The 17861-nt window shown below is 39.2% G+C and overlaps 1 protein-coding gene across 4 annotated transcripts in view; it reads left to right on the forward strand.

The window, feature by feature from the left end:
- The window catches only part of brip1 (BRCA1 interacting helicase 1), a 50038-nt gene extending 36455 nt beyond the window's left edge, over nt 1-13583 (forward strand). For all 4 annotated transcript variants that reach the window (XM_035956859.2, XM_023289328.3, XM_023289330.3 and 1 more), the window contains exons 17-20: nt 9276-9388; nt 9485-9567; nt 9701-10015; nt 12127-13583. In XM_035956859.2, the coding sequence (XP_035812752.2) occupies nt 9276-9388; nt 9485-9567; nt 9701-10015; nt 12127-12869 (1254 nt within the window). In that variant the 3' untranslated portion in view covers nt 12870-13583. The remainder of the gene's footprint in view (nt 1-9275; nt 9389-9484; nt 9568-9700; nt 10016-12126) is intronic.
- The last annotated feature ends 4278 nt before the right edge of the window (nt 13584-17861 follow it).

Raw genomic sequence — 17861 nt, forward strand, 5'->3', positions numbered from 1 at the left:
ACCCATGGTTAGTCTGTCTGTGTATTCAGAGCCAGTGAGCAATGGACTTTAATGCACAATAAAATAATTGTCGGCGTTAATTAATGCGTAAACACGATAATATTGTGTTAGCTTGCCCAGCCCTAACAATACCACAAAAAAAATTAAAGAATGTCCCCTGCCTTTTCCTTTAAAAGACACATAGTTCTATTTTAGACTGTTGACACTGGCACAAAGGAATCATGATCTTGTACTACCTACTTGTAGAAAATGACAACCAGTTGTCATGTTTCAGAAGACAGTAGAGAAGGTACATTTTTTAGACTAAAGGTTGTAACAATTTGCTGTTAGATATTATTACATTATGTGGTTATTTTGTTAGCCCTAACCCAACAAAGGCTAATATACAGTATCATGAAGGTGACGTGTTGGTGTAGTCTCGCTGCATCAAGCTTGTGAAATAATGCACCTCGTCTAAAATACAACAAGAGATGAGTGGATGGAGCACAACACCGGGGGGAGAGCTGTGGAAGCCAGAGCTGGTTAGGGCCAAGGTGGAGCTGACCAAGCGTGAAGAGACTGTGCATTTCTAATGACATCTTCTGTGCTCTACAGCAATTGCCTTTGTTTATTTGCGGCATGTGTAGCGTTCCGCAGAGAGCTCGCCATCTCCTGCCATCTCTTGTCATAGCTGTGACTGCTGTAGGATCAGGTGGGAGAGGGTGATGTTGGTGACTGCTGACACTTCAACTTTGTACGGCTTTTGACAGTGTCATTCTTCACTTATCCCACTTTAATTTAACTATGAGAGCAAGACTGTTAGTTCAGTTTTCTCAAATAAATTTTTTTTTACACTGTGTGCTTTTAGAATTACTTTTACATAGTCTTGTTTCCTTTGTACCTGTACTGTAACTAACTAATTGTAGCAGAGGTACCAAAAGGAACTAAATATTTTTGTCGTAACAGATTTATGCAACAAAATTACACTGTGAATCTGTGGCTGTATTATAAATGGTTACAAAATGCAATTTAAATCTGAATTGCCTGGATTTTAGTGGAATTATCTAAACATTAGGTCTCCCTCCTCTATTTTGGACTGATACGTTTGAGTATTGTGTCCAAACCTGTTCAAAACTTTTTCATTCATCTTTTTTCAAATCTTCAACTTCAGTTTTGTTTCTCCCTCCGTTTACTCTTCTGTTGTTGTCACAGTGGCAGAAGCAAGGTGGCCCCAAGAGAGGCCCTGAGGGTCTGTAAAGATCTGTGAGCTAACCCTATTGCACTACTGAGAGGATGAGGACACTGACACTGATGACTGTGAAGTCATGCAGCTACCCCTTTAGCATGCTAAACTAGCACAGATACTGCTGCAGCACTCTGTCAGAGACATAATAGCTCATGAAGGGACCGACAGGTTCAGACAGAAACATGCTGCACATGTAGAAATGGATCCATGACCAGATAGTTAATACTACATTACTGTGAGGGTTATTTTCAGTGAAAGATGAAATCGGCATGGAGTGTCCTTTGTTTTTGGTAACCATATTTTTGAGTAAGGGCGCATTGTTCTATGTAGAATCACAGTGATCAAGATTAATGCTGTTCCAGTCAAGTGCAGAGACCTGGTGCTGCTGCAGATGTTGCTGAAATGGCTGAATGGCTGAAACTGTTTGTTGCTGTAATTTTTGCATTTATTGGTTAAGTTGTGACTTATAAACTGAAAAGCAGGCCCAATATTAAAGGAATTGGAAATGAATTGAACTGAAATTAATATTTCAAGGGTAGGAGTCACCAAACATAGGTTTATCTTACATTACTATTATTTTTTATAATTGAGCGTCCTGCATGGCATACTGTTTGTCACAGGTCAAGTCTGTGATATAGACTGCATTAGGATTGGGAGAGTTTGGAAACTTTATAATATGCATGGTAAAGGCATCTGAAATAGTTTTTTGCTGTGCATGGCATTGGCATCTGGTTTTGCACCCATATAGAGCTTTGTGGTGCTGATTTAAATCATCAAACAAATTAGTCATGTTTCCCTATATAGTGGCGAAATTTGCAAGATACTTCATACTGCATGTCTTTTACAACTACATTTTCCTTTTCAGTGTTGCTCCTTTCGCTGTGCACATGCAGAGCCTTAATGTCAAAAAACTCTGTGTGGTGTTAATAAAAAAAAACTGTGTCTAAGAATCCCTAAATCAAAGTAAATGATGTTTCAACAGACAAACTTCTCTTGTAGATTATTCATGGAAAATGATAACAGTTGGAGTTGTAGCATGATGTGTACTTCACATTGCACTTCCTGCATAATGATTATTGACTGTGTGCACATCGCAGTGTTAGTGTTAAAACGACATATTGTGCAGGCCTGTACTTAACAGTATGTAATGGAGTTCAAATGAGCTAAACCAACTTCACTGACCCAGCCCATGAATCCCCTCAGAAGAAATTGCTGTACCAAACTGTTAACCACAAATCTATTTAGACTGAGTGATCTCTCTGTGGGTGTATTATATTACCTTTTATAACCGTTATGGCCATTAAAACACTGTCTTTACCTCTATATCATGGACCAACAAACAAGACCAAAAGATAATTGCAAGCTAATCTTAACACTGAAAACGGTCTTCTGGGAATAGCTGTTCAATGACCCCCCTCTTTTGATCTCTGCTGGTTACCTTGGAATTAAGAGATTGAATTTAGTTTATTTTAAGGTTATTTTGTGACACTGCGGGTGCTGATTCTGCTATATGCAAGACACTTTATAATCTCTGTTCATTATGTGCTCCATACAGTACAGCTGTGCAAAAATAGATCTTTTAGGGATGCTCCTTGTGCTCTGCCACTACTGTCCCAAAAAACATGCACAAACATGGCATGTGCAGTTTGACAGTTTCAGCATTCCGGAAAACCACCATTTTCTTTGATTTGACCCACGCTGGTGAAGTTCATTTCAATAGATACGGGTCAGATGTGATCAAGAACAGCTTCAATGTACAAAAATTTGTAGCACCTGAACAAAAGTGTAAAATTTTAAAATATTTGTATTTTGTTTTATTTTGGGTCACTTTAGAAAATGAGATCAAATTTAAAGGTAGAAAAAAATGGCATCGAGGATGTTTTTACTACTATCAAATGTAAAAACAGGACAAATGTAACCCAAGCGGTCTGTAAGGGTCACAGTCCAGGAACTGTATTGCTTCTTATTTTCACAGTGTTAATGTGTTTGATTTTATTTTTCTTAAACCCATTTTCACCTTTAATGTATTAATACCTTATTGAATTTACACCATATGTTTCACACTGAAACTTGTTCCCTAAATCCACACAAGCACACATACATATGCGTGACATGTTCTTACATTGTCTCTAACATGCACTAGTGCTAACATGTGCACATTCTCTTAAGAGCACACATGGATCCAGACATATTAACTCATTCATTCTGTGCCACACTCACACGACAGCACCCCATTGCTAGGATAAGAGGTGTAAGCCCAGCTTCTCTCCACTTAAACTACTCCAGCACTCTGGATGCCTGCACCGCCTGCATTCCCAGACAGGCATAACTCGTAGACGCTCCAACCTAAGCACATAGCATGGCATTTTACTGGCCTGTTGTGTTATTGTGACAAAGATCAAAGGTTGAACTTGAAAAGTCCTCTGCAGAGAAAGCCCAACCAAAGGTGGTATTACATTTATGTTGAGTTTTTCCAATGGCATGTTTTAACAGTGAGCAGTCACGTCCTGCGTGAGTAAGTCAAACAATAAGTAGTTTTAACAAGCAATAAAAAGACACTTACTACTGATAAGGCATCTCTTTTAGTTTAATGAAGGTCTCAGCCCAACCTCTTTGGCTGTCTTTTATTAAAGACACAAGAGCTTTTTAATTCTAAGGCCTGCGAGCATGTAAAATGAATGGATAAAGGCGATTTTGGAGGAATGTTGAAGAGTTCACGGAAATCGTCAAGACGAGGGGATGATTAATGCTCCATGTGCACTCAACACACTGTACATATAGCTTTAACAGCAGAAGCTGAAGGAATGCTGTGTCATACATGAACACCACTTGCACAGTCCTTGTCAGCACCACAAGCAACTCTTCATTTAATCTTAAGCCAGCATCGGTCTTATGGTTTGTTACTCTTTACAATTATTTTCTGCACTTTTGCAGAAACCATGTTGAAAGAATGCATGTAATAGCTAAGTTTAAGGGATATAAACTGGCCCTGTTTTTTGGGTAGAGAAGAAGCTCCCAAATGTAAATGATGTCCAAACAAAAGCAGCCATACCTGAAAATTCCACAAACTTTGAAATAAATCTGGAACTGTCTGATAAAATGTTAAGACTGCAAACCAGACTTTTAATGGCAGCTTTGTGTCCTTTGTGTGACAGTTTTCAGCACATGATGTTCTGCATATATTTTGTTCAGTGATGAGGTTTAATATCAGAGGTTTACATAAGACCACCTGAGTGAAGTTTCACATAGGTCCAAACAGCACTGAGTTAGCATAGACTGATTATTGGTTTCGTCAATTAGTAGATCCAATATTCAACATTTTTCAGATAATGGGTATCATTTTAAAAAAAACAGCATTTCTGGTGAAATACTGTAATCTAAAGATGTGCCAGTTTTTGCTCTGATGCAGCAGACTCTCTTTATTGTACTCATTCTGTAGTCTTGGGCAATGTCCCACCCACAATTTCTGTCAGTTTGATTAGTTGTAAATTGATATACACTACCGTTCAAAAGTTTGGGGTCACTTAAGAAATGTCCTTTTTTTTTTTTTTTTTAAAAGAAAAGCAGTTTCTTTAAATGAAGATAACATTAAATCAATCAGAAATCCAATCTAGACATTGTTAATGTGGTAGATGACTCTTCTAGCTGTTTTTAATGGAATATCTACATAGGAGTACAGAGGAACATTTCCAGCAACCATCACTCCTGTGTTCTAATGCTACATTGTGTTAGCTAATGGTGTTGAAAGGCTAACTGATGATTAGAAAACCCTTGTGCAGTTATGTTAACACATGAAGAAAAGTGTGAGTTTTCATGGAAAACATGAAATTGTCTGGTTGACCCCAAACTTTTGACCAGTAGTGTATATATAGTTTGGAAAACCAATATCCATCAGAAAAAGTCTGAGCAAGCACACACCCGTAAGAGAGATGTAAGTGGAAAAAAATCTCTGAGAAAAGTAAGTTCAGTCAAATAGGTTTTGACCCAACAAAAAGCCACAATACTCATGAGACCAAGTCTGAGATAATAGCAGCATTTTCCCTGAGACTGAGGCCAGACTGGTCTGAAAGCTCTGTTTGATACAGTTCACATCCAAAAAAGGCATCTTGCTGTGGCAGCCTCAGCCTTCACATACATGTAAAATTGAGCTGTTTGACATTAATGCTTGTTTTAAATTAACTGCCTGCTTTTGAATTAAATAAAAGACAACAGCAATTAAAGAATAAGTAGGACTCTGTGTAGACATGGTGTGAGCTGATCCATGATCATATTGGAAAGGAGTGTGATAGTCTGATGCCCTTGTCAGTGTGGGCACACACACACATGGACAGTGTCTTGAAGATGAGCCACTCAGCTGTCAGCTCAGCCACATGTGGCAGATGAGGCGCTCAGCAATCTCAGTGACAGACACAAGATGTCCTGGACTGCCAGGGGCGAGCACACTGACACTGGCACACGCGCACACACACACACACACACACACACACACACACACACACACACACACACACACGCTACGTAAAATGTACCTCAAACAGATGCACTCAGCTGCGAATCATGCCTAGTGGTCAAATATATGTTTTTAGGGATGAACAAGTTGCTGTAGAGGACAAGGCCAAAGCAAACGAGTGATCTCTTGACATTTTAAGTAATCCCTTCTAGCTTGTGGTTTCTTGCACATTTGCGAGATTTGCTAGCAGCCAGAATTGGCTTTTTCACATATGCAACCTGTCACGTCAGATTGAATGGTGACATGGTACAGACCAGGGATGTGATGGCTCGAACGCTGAAATGGACTGTGATTGGATTTAGATGACACTGCCGGCTCGGGGCTACCGGCCTTTTTGTGGGTTGAGAAGTGGATTCTTTAACTGCTCTGGTGTCTCATACATTGGCAAACCTCTCACCGTGAAGCCAACAGCATTTTTTGAACTTGTTGTGATACAGCTACATGAGTTTCACTCCACTGACAGCCTGCACTCCTGTTGGATTGTTTTTAGAAAGAAAGAATCATTTTAAATCCTTCTGACAGGCCTCGGCCTACATTCTACAAAATATCAAACTTTGTGCTAAGATGTTTCGTGGCGACAATTGTTACATATCTGCTTGCATGCTTCTCAGGTGAGATTAGTCATAGTCCAACTTTGGGGCGACATTTAGAATTTCCTGTGACTCTGCTTGTTTGTTTACACACACAAGCTGAGGCAGGCCACAGTGGCATTGCGTGATGCGCGTGAGGGAACAGGCTGTACCTGCCATGGCCCCGTGTTTGGTGGCTCTGGGCGAACACACGGTACCTGTCAAAAGCAGTTAGAGCCCCGTTCAGCAGCCTGCCCTGCATGGCATCCCGTCATACGCCAGCTGAACTTTTCACTTGTCAATTCTGAAAGGTTAACGCTAAAATCAGCTGCGACAGATGCAAATGGATGGATGCTTTCCTGGCATTTTTGTGCAGGGATGCTTCATGTCGCCTAGACCACCTTGTCTGCCCCTCCTACCTACATTCTACTCTGTCATGGCTTCTCTTTAGCCCATCTGTACCCCTTTCAGAACACATCTGTCTGTGAGGGCAGCTCATATCCCACTACTTGAGGCCCTGAATAATATTTGTGTAAGGTTTGGGTTGTTTGCCCTAGATCCCCACTTGGTGTGGCCCCTTATATTTTTGTTATTAATTCAATTTGTTCTGCATCATTAGGTAAGCATAGAACCTTCCTTCCCAGGTATTGCCACACTGCTGTGGTTGTTGCATGGCAAATTAGGTTTTTAGTGTAGTGTGTTAGGTAATCTTTTTGTAGCTGATAACTTTTTGGAAATTGACACTCAAGATTAGCAGTAGGCGTCATATTCGAAGTAGGAGCCTGTTTCACTGAAGTGAAACATGCAGTTTGCTTTTTGCAGCCCATCAAGGGAGATTTTTTCAACAATTGAATAATAATTAAATGATAATTTACTTTTTTCAATAAAAGAATCCCAGTCATTGTCAATTAGCAGCTCCCTTTCACTTAAAAGGTTTGTTTTTGAACATTTTCAATTCAGTATCTCAAATTTGTACTGTTCAGATGAAGCAAGCTATTTGAGAACATTATTTTGTTTGTGGGAATTTGTGACAGACAATTTTCAATATTTTTGGACATTTTATAAAGCAAGTGTGAATGGCAAATTAACCGATAATAAAGATAATGATTAGTTAGATAACTAAAGCAGAATGGGGCTTGATAAAGTAAAAGCGGCAGCCAGAATGGCGAATTTACATTTGAGGAATAATCTTGTTCATATTCTGGTCACCCTTGACAACATTTCTGAAAGAAATTCTTATTATTTGTAACTGATTAACTAAATTACATCAATACAGTCATGGCTGAAATTATTGGCACCCCTGGAATTTTTCCAGAAAATACACCATTTCTCCCAGAAATTGTTGCAATTACAAATGTTTTTGGTATACACATGTTTATTTCCTATATGTGCATTGGAAAAACACAAGAAAGCAGAAGAAAAAAGGCAAAATTGACCTAATTTTATACAGAACTCAAAAAATGGGCCAGACAAAATTGTTGGCACCCTTTTACAACTGTGGGTAAATCATTTTATTTCAATCATGTGATGCTCGTTTAAACTCACCTGTGGCAAGTAACAGGTGCTAGCAATATAGAAATCACATCTGAACCCAGTTAGAACGTATAAAAGTTGACTCAACCTTCGTGCTGTATGCCTACGTATGTCACACCAAGCATGGAGAAGAGAAAGAAGAGCTGAGAAGTGTCTGAGGACTTAAGGAGCAAAATTGTGGAAAAATATGAACAATCTTAAGATTACAAGACCATCTCCAGAGATCTTGAAGTTCCTTTGACCATTGTGTGCAGTATAATCAAGAAGTTTATAACCCATGGAACTGTGGCTAATCTCCTTGGCTGGGGACGGAAGAGAAAAATTGATGAAAGAATGCAATGCAGGATAGTTTGAATGGTGGATAAACATCCTCAGTCAGCTTCCACACAAATTCAGACTGTCCTGCAGACTCAGGGTGCTAAAGTGTCAGCTCAGACCATACGTCATCATCTGAATGAGAAGAAGTGCTATGGCAGGAGACTGAGGAGAACCCCACTGCTGACAAAGAGACATAAAAAAAAAGCCAGACTGGAGTTTGCAAAAATGTACCTGAGTAAACCTCAGTCCTTCTGCAAGAACATTTTGTGGACAGATGAGACTAAGGTAGAGCTTTTTGGAAAAGCATGTCATTCTACAGTTTACAGAAAATGGAATGAGGCCTACAAAGAAAAGAACACAGTACCTACAGCCAAACATGATGGAGGTTCAAAGATGTTTGGGGTTGTTTTGCTGCCTCTGACACTAGGTGCCTTGACGGTGTGCAAGGAATCATGAAATCTAGAGACTATCAAAATATTCTGGGCCACAACGTAGGGCCTAGTGTCAGAAAGCTGGGTCTGCGTCAGAGATCATGGGTGTTCCAGCAGGACAATGACCCGAAACATACCTCAAATAGCACCAAGAAATGGTTGGAGACAAAGCGCTGGAGAGTTCTGAAGAGGCCAGCAATGAGTCCAGATCTAAATCCCATTCAACACCTATGGAGAGATCTCAAAATTGCTGTTGCAAGAAGGCACCCTTCAAATCTGAGAGACATGGAGCAGTTTGCAAAAGAAGAGCGGTCCAAAATTCCATTTGAGAGGTGTGAGAAGCTTGTTGATGGTTATAGGAAGCGATTGGTTTCAGTTATTTCTTCCAAAGAGTGTGCAACCAAATATTGAGTTGAGGGTGTCAACAATTTTGTCTGGCCCATTTTTTGGAGTTTTGTGTAAAATTAGGTCAATTTTGCCTTTTTTCTTCTGCTTTTTTGTGTTTTTCCAATGCACATGAAGGTAATAAACACATGTATGCCAAAAACATTTTTAATTGCAACAATTTCTGGGAGAAATGGTGTATTTTCTGGAAAAATTCCAGGGGTGCCAATATTTTTGACCATGACTGTAATTGTGCAATAACGTAATCTGCAATTATTGAACAATTCCACTGATTGCCGTTCTAGGTGGAACTGAAGATGAAGTACAATGACCAGCATTGCAGCTCTAGAGGTCTTCTCCCAGGTCATCGCTGGTATGAAATCCAGGCCTACAGAGCCCTAAACCAGGCCCTGGGAAGGTAAGTCTGTGCTCTGAAGCTACTGTGGATTACCTTACAGATTTACTTTGGTGCTCTCTGTCTTTGGTAATTAAACTTTCAAACTTCATTTCTCAGGTGTATCCGTCACAGGAATGACTGGGGTGCCCTAATTCTTGTGGATGATCGGTACAGGAATAATCCTAATAAGTACATCACAGGTACTCAGTATGCTTCACAATGTTGACTTGGTCGACCTGCACAGCTTGTCAGTTTGAACACTAGATGGCAATAGTTATCCACTGTAAGATGTTTGGTAGCATGTGTCTCTACTGTGTATGTCTGTAATCTTAGGTCTGTCTAAATGGGTCCGCCAGCTTGTCCAGCATCACAACACCTTCCACAATGCCATGCAGTCTCTGGCAGCATTCTCACAGGGGCAGCAGAAGTTGGAGGTGGCTTCTCTGTCTGCAGAACTCAGCCCTACTGCTTCCTCTCACAGTCCTCACTTAGCAGCAGCTGTAGAGGAGCAGAGTCTGGCCAAGGACTCAGAGCTTCAGATACCCAGCTCATGTGTCAAACCGCCTGAACTCCAGCCGGACACAAGCTCCTCAGTCTGCCATTTTTTTTCTCTTACACAGTTGAAAGGTGAAGAGAATAAAAAAACAGGTGAGATAAATAGAAGTATCGAAAGAAGAGTTTTGGAACTGCAAGTTTAACATCTCTCTGAACTCTCTGAAATCCAAGCAGTTTCAGGGTGTTTTTGCCTCTGTCACATTTTTAACACGCTGTAGGTTCATTTGTCACAACAATATAAAGACCTGCACAATCGTGACTGGGAGTAGAAAGAACTTAGACATGTCTTTTGTACAGTATAACACTTTCATAGTCGTAATCATTAAAAGCAGGGGAAAAAAACCTAACATTTTATAACCAAACATATATAATATTTTGCGAATGTATCATTTTTGGTGAAATTTTAAGTGAGACATAGAGAATAGAGTGATTTTTCAGAAATATTACCATTTCAAGCTTAGATCCGGTTCATTTTCACAATGGAACTACATGTCACATTAGTTTAAGGACCACTTGAAGCTGAAAGTCTGACAATTCTTTCTTTTTTTCACAATTCCTGATAAATGGTGCAATTTTGGCAAATCAGTTTATTGTAATTTAAAGATAACATCCCGTTCAAACCCACAGTTAGATTTTTGGGTTTAGAGGGTCTAGGCACTCAATGTTTTATATTATGTTATATGTGCATAATTCTCTTTCCTCTTAAGATTTATCTAATAATATCACTCAGGAACTGGTGATGGGAGGTTTAATGATCGTTACAATATTTTTCCTTGGTATCTATGTACTGTCATGGTTTTTTGAAAATTTCTTTTGCATCTCAGATAAAAAGGCTAGTTTTCTTTTTGTCAACATCTTGGTATTATAGTAACTGAACCTGTACCAGTCCAAACACAACAATTCTACCAAAGTAAAATACAGTCTGTCACTAGCAAACAAATCCCACGAAAAACCAAACCAACAATGTGTCTGTGGCTTTCAGTCTGACATGAACTTGTTAATCCTTTCAAACATAAGGTGACTCTCCAGATTTTACACTCCAACTTCCAAGCTGATAGATATTCCATTAAAAATCAGCTGTTTCCAGCTAGAATAGTCATTTACCACATTAACAATGTCTAGACTGGATTTATCATTCATTTAATGTTATCTTCATTGAATAAAACTGTTTTTCTTTCAAAAATAAGGACATTTCTAAGTGACCCCAAACTTTTGAGTGGTAGTATATATTTGCCTTTGGACACACAATACTTGTTGGCATTGTGCATTCATTGTTGGTTTTGCTAAAGTTATTGACAGTAAGACAAATGCAGAATTTTGTTAGTTTTTCCCTTCAAGATTTAATGTACAAGTGGATTTTTGGTGGGATGATTAGCATGAAGAGTTACACTTTACATTGTATGCTTTTTATAGAAACAGTGCTTAACTCTTTAAATCTTATGCACATTTTTTCTTAGGTGTGTTCCTAAGGAGGAACAGTACTGCTTTACTATGTCAATTTCAGATTGTGTCCATCATGATGCGGATGTGATAAAATTGTCTTTTTCCACTAAAATGGTCAAACCTCTGATAAATGAGCACAGAAAAGATTTTAGTCAGTATAATTATACTGCACCCGCTGTCTGGAACCTAGTCTAACTTATTATTCTTCCATGAATTGTGACATTTAAAGCAGTGGTGCTTTAAAAAGGCAGGGATCAAAAGGTGTATATCATTTTTGGTGTATGAGCATGGCATCACCAGATAGAAATATGCTGAGGTGACATGTTTGCACATTGCCTTGGCAAGCACCCATTGTTTTTGGGGTCATACGAAGGTTGAGCAGTTTGTCTATTTGAATTGAGTGTGGTGGATAGAGTGGTAGAAGGGTAGTAGACCCCCACCCCTCTACCCCTCATAGTTCGGGGTGGATGTTGGGGGTGGGGGTCCATGGGATCAGTTGAGTGGCTTGCCTCATTACTGTAAGGTCTTTTGCATGCCTGAGTGGCGCTGGAGCGAGCTGATGAGCAGATGTTGGACTGTTGCTTTTAATTAAATCCCCTTGACCTTTGTTTGGGTTATATTGAGCGTATGCCCACATTTACTATATCTTTCTTAATCTTAACATGTTTGCTCTTTCTGTTATATACTATTTTAAGGATAAACAAATGTCTTCTGTGCACTGATTTAATTATTAAAAACTGAATTTTGCTTTATTTATACAGAACGACTGAAGATGCCGCATGTCCCCCCAGCTGAGCCTCGCTCACATCCAAAAACAACAAATCAGGCTCTGTTCCCCATTTTCGCCTCCAGCCCCATCAGCACCTCCTTAAAGAAGCCAATCTTTAGAAGAAGAGCACCCGATAATTCCAGCCAGTCCTTGGAAACATCCAGTCATCCTGAGGACAAAGAGAACTATCAGATCTCCTCTCCACCATTAAAGACTGATGGGGTTTGTCTTAAACAAAAGGCTGGAAACATTTCCTGTGAAATCAATGTGGAATCAAGCTGTCGGGCTCCACAACCTTCTACAGGAACAGCCCCTCCCTGCTGTAAAAGTGAAACAGCCTCATCAGATGATTCAGACGACGATGAGGAGGACCAGACGATTTTTTTTACTCCAGAACTTTTTGAGGAAGAGGATGATGAAGGCAGCCAACAGAAAGAGATGAAGACTGAGTCGCCGTCCTGGATGGTCTTCAGGACAGAGAGCCCAGCCCTGCTGTCAGAGGAACTTTTTGGCTCTGAGCAGGCCCAAGGGCAAGCCTCTGCTTTTGATGGACAGAGTGCTATTTCAGTCAGTAAGAAAAGCACAGAGCTGTCACAGGGACAGAAAGAAGTCAGAGAACAGAAGCAAGGTGAGGAGAGAGAGGAGGTTGAAACCCAGAACAGACAGACAGGCAGTAAGCTTCGCAGGCTGTCCAGGTCCAAGCAGAAAGCTTCCTGCACTTCAACAGGTAACTAGCAACCTGGATAGAAGAAATAGGGTGGATAAGCGGAATGTCTTAGGAAACGATGTGTTGAATGCATATTATTTTGGCAAATGTTTTGCCTCCAAATTTTAACAGATTGCAGCACAATTTAAATAGCACATTCACTTCATTCCATTGCTGCATGTTTTTTGTTTTTTTTGTTGATGTTCCTCAGTTCATCTTTCAGAATTTCCTAAACACTTTGTTGTGAACTGTCTCAGTGGGTTACAACTGCCTCAGGCAATTAGCCCACACACTAATACCTCGCATGCAGTCCATGATGAGGCTTCAGCCATCTCAGATCAGCTTCTTATGTAGTGTGACAGCTCATCTTATTAAAGCCGGTTCTCAGTTAAAAAACACATAACTAACCAATAATATTGAAATTGCTCCACTAATTGAATGTCTGTTTAAACAAATCATTAAAATACAAAAGCAGGAACTCATTTGTTTCTATACAAGTGCCTAATCATTTAGTTCTGTTTTAATGATAATGTTTGTAGATTATGGATGAGGAACATGGATGCTTTAGACATGCCTGATTTAACACAAAGAAGGGACATTTATTATTTTCAATTACATTTCCAATTATGTAATTATATGCTGTAAGCCAAAGTGATATTAGTGTGTGAATATACATTAGCTCCACCTTCGGTATAAGCTTACATACATTCTGGTTACAATAAAATTAAATGCCAGCATTTCAATTGTTATTTGCTCTTCCATTCTCTTCATTGATTTTGTTCTTCAGTTACAATGACATTTTTTTAAAATTGCTCAATTTCAGTTATTAAAGAAATAATAATACCACTATATAGCAATACTAGATTACAAGTAGAAGTCCTACATTTACAATTTTACACATAATAAAATGCAGAACTATAAGAAACAAAGCTTAAGTACCGTACTCAAAATTATTGATGAAAAAACCCATTTAAAGGACATGACTGTAGTAACTAGAGGTGATTGAGTTAATTTTCACTCCTTTATGTACTCCAATCACAAGACACAGAGTAGCAAAAAGTAATCTCTTGTAATCTCTTGTATGGCAATAATTTAACTTATAATGTGGATTAAAAAAAAAAAACAGGCAATATGTCTGGAGTATCTTGCACTACAGCACAAAGCAAGCCAACTAATTAATTCAATTTCTTAAATCGGCACCACAGACATCTGTATGATCACTGCATACCAGATCGGAATGCCTTCCAGAGGAGAAAACTGTTTTAGATGGTTTGTTGCAGCATATGAGGGTTCCTTATGTCTTTTTGCAGCTCTTCTGAAAATGAGCTTTTATTTTCTATGCAGATGCACATTCTCAATCATTCAGGAATTATCCGTTCTTTCTAGAGTTGTCCAAGTTGTCTGGTGAAAAATCCTGTATTTTTTCCTATCATATTATATATCACAGAAAAGCAAAATGTAGCAATATTATTTTTTCCCAATTTCATGCAGCTGTACTTGAGTAGTTTAATCCACAATATAATAATGCATCATTTTTGATCCACTGCTTTTGATACATGACCTTATAGTGCAAGTCTCAAATAAATCTAAAAAAAGTCACTAGTTATTTATAGTATAACTTCCTTAACTATAGTCCTTAGATAGCATTTCACTTCTGTATAACTGCAGAGTATTTAAATCCTTTCTTCTTTTATACTGTATTTTTAGGGACAAACAGCTCTTAGTTGTGGCCTGAGCATGAGCAGTGCAGTCTTGTGTGTAATCAGCAGTTTAAAGGCCATATTTGATTTTCTGAGCCTGAGGAGCGGATGTCATTAAATCAAGCCAATGCTAAATGCAGAGTCATCAAACAAGCTAAGTTGGGGGGGGACGGAACGATGACATTAAACATGATTACACTGATGTGATTTGTCTCATTACAGGACTTCACCAATGTGTGATTTGCGCAGACGAGCAGAGTAGACAAGTGTTTCATTAAAGCCTTTCTATGCTCATCAGCTGCCTCCCAGGACTCTTGTATATGTAATCGTGCATGACCACTCGTTAACATAATCAAAAGTCAGAGCGTGGAGAGGCCAGCGAATGTGTGTTAAAAGCACTTAATAGGGAGCCCACATTGCTGAAAGACTCAGTAATGGCTGTGAATGACTGTTCTTTGCCAGTAAACTAATTCAGCCTTTTCTCCAACCAAATCATTAAAGCTACACTAAGAAAACAATTTTATTTGAAATACACTGAAGCCAAATTCACAAAGTAGAAATGAAACACAAAAGGCACTTGATCCATATTAAGTGTAAGCCCAAAGATTTGTGCTGTTTGCTCAAATTAAATTCTGGCATTGGGAATGGTTAGCACTCTGTCTATATAAAGTGATCATTCAAAAGTCTAGAGACAACTTTGTACTTTTTCACAGCTTTTCAGACTAGTGCTGTGTCTGAAAAAGACTCACTAATGTTGTGAATGTAGACCAGCTACACTGGTAAACTAAAGCAGTGGTATGTCCACAACTTCTGCTGTTGCCATGGAAATATTGAGGAGAAGCTCAGCTAAAATAACAACAAAAAATGACATCAAATGAGACATATGAATAGATGTCCATATAGTCATGGCCGAAAATATTAGCACCCCTGGAATTTTTCCAGAAAATACACCATTTCTCCCAGAAATTGTTGCAATTAAAAATGTTTTTGGTGTACATGTGTTTATGTCCTTCATGTGCATTGGAAAAACACAAAAAAAGCAGAAGAAAAGCAAAAATTGACAATTTTATACAAGACTCAAAAAATGGCCCAGACAAAATTGTTGACACCCTCAACTCAATATTTGGTTGCACACTCTTTGGAAGAAATAACTGAAACCAATCGCTTCCTATAACCATCAACAAGCTTCTCACACCTCTCAAATGGAATTTTGGACCACTCTTCTTTTGCAAACTGCTCCATGTCTCTCAGATTTGAAGGGTGCCTTCTTGCAACAGCAATTTTGAGATCTCTCCATAGGTGTTGAATGGGATTTAGATCTGGACTCATTGCTGGCCTCTTCAGAACTCTCCAGCGCTTTGTCTCCAACCATTTCTTGGTGCTATTTGAGGTATGTTTCGGGTCATTGTCCTGCTGGAACACCCATGATCTCTGACGCAGACCCAGCTTTCTGACACTAGACCCTACGTCGCAGCCCAGAATATTTTGATGGTCTCTAGATTTCATGATTCCTTGCACACCGTCAAGGCACCTAGTGTCAGAGGCAGCAAAACAACCCCAAACATCTTTGAACCTCCATCATGTTTGGCTGTAGGTACTGTGTTCTTTTCTTTGTAGGCCTCATTCCATTTTCTGTAAACAGTAGAATGACGTGCTTTTCCAAAAAGCTCTACCTTAGTCTCATCTGTCCACAAAATGTTCTTGCAGAAGGACTGAGGTTTACTCAGGTACATTTTTGCAAACTCCAGTCTGGCTTTTTTTTATGTCTCTTTGTCAGCAGTGGGGTTCTCCTCAGTCTCCTGCCATAGCGCTTCTTCTCATTCAGATGACGACGTATGGTCTGAGCTGACACTTTAGCACCCTGAGTCTGCAGGACAGTCTGAATTTGTGTGGAAGCTGACTGAGGATGTTTATCCACCATTCGAACTATCCTGCATTGCATTCTTTCATCAATTTTTCTCTTCCGTCCCCAGCCAAGGAGATTAGCCACAGTTCCATGGGTTATAAACTTCTTGATTATACTGCACACAGTGGACAAAGGAACTTCAAGATCTCTGGAGATGGTGTTGTAACCTTGAGATTGTTCATATTTTTCCACAATTTTTCTTCTGAAGTCCTCAGACACTTCTTGGCTCTTCTTTCTCTTCTCCATGCTTGGTGTGACACACATAGACACACAACACGAAGGTTGAGTCAACTTTTATACACTGTAACTGGCTTAAGGTGTGATTTCTATATTGCTAGCACCTGTTACTTGCCACAGGTGAGTTTAAACGAGCATCACATGATTGAAATGAAATGATTTACCCACAGTTGTAAAAGGGTGCCAACAATTTTGTCTGGCCCATTTTTTGAGTTTTGTGTAAAATTAGATCAATTTTGTCTTTTTTCTTTTTCTTTTTTGTGTTTTTCCACTGTACATGAAGGAAATAAACATGTATACCAAAAACATTTGTAATTGCAACAATTTCTGGGAGAAATGGTGTATTTGCTGGAAAAATTCCAGGGGTGTCAATATTTTCGGCCATGACTGTATACAGCAGGCTCCAAAAGTCTGACACCACTTCAAAAATTGTATTTTTATGTAAACGTGAAAATGATCAGAAAGTTTGAGGTTTTAGAAACATTTAAAAACAGAAGAAGTCAAATTACTAAGCAAAGAGGGGCTTTCTCAGTGTCACATTATGATTAAAGGTTGCTAAGAGGCAGTACGTGGCACTCTAAAATGCTTTGTGGGAACTGGATTAGTTGTATCCAAAGCACAATTAGACTAAGAGTGAGCACACCATCAGAAAATCAATACATCAAGCAGCAGCAAAAGCCCTGTCAAAAGAAGGCTGTCTAGTAGTGTCTCAGAGGACAAGTAGCGTCTCTAAAACACTTCGCAGGAGAAATCAAGGACAAACACTTTGGGTGAGCTAAGACTTTGCAGCATTTCGGCAGGTTGTGTCTGTGCATGCTATGCATAGACACCAGTACCACACATGCACGCTATTGACACTGTAGTCTGGTCCAAACAATGTGGGAGTCCTGACTCTCATTGACTGAAAGTAAACTGTGGGGGTACATTAGCACTGTGTGAAAAAAAGTCAACACCTTACCTATTAATCAGTTTTACAATTTCAATTAATTTCTTATTGAAGAGACAAATGAGTGTTGCTGTCAAAACCAAAAATGTTTTCCTGTGTCTGATCTCAGCACCAACTAAAACAACTGATTGCAAGTTGTAAGTTGTAGGGCCTTTCTGTGTGTCTGTTTCACTGAGAACAAAAATGCAAGGTGGCCCAGTGAGAAATATCACCTAGTGGCACTCTGGTACTG

Source organism: Amphiprion ocellaris, chromosome 7 (assembly GCF_022539595.1).
Source record: "Amphiprion ocellaris isolate individual 3 ecotype Okinawa chromosome 7, ASM2253959v1, whole genome shotgun sequence".
NCBI lineage: Eukaryota > Metazoa > Chordata > Actinopteri > Pomacentridae > Amphiprion > Amphiprion ocellaris.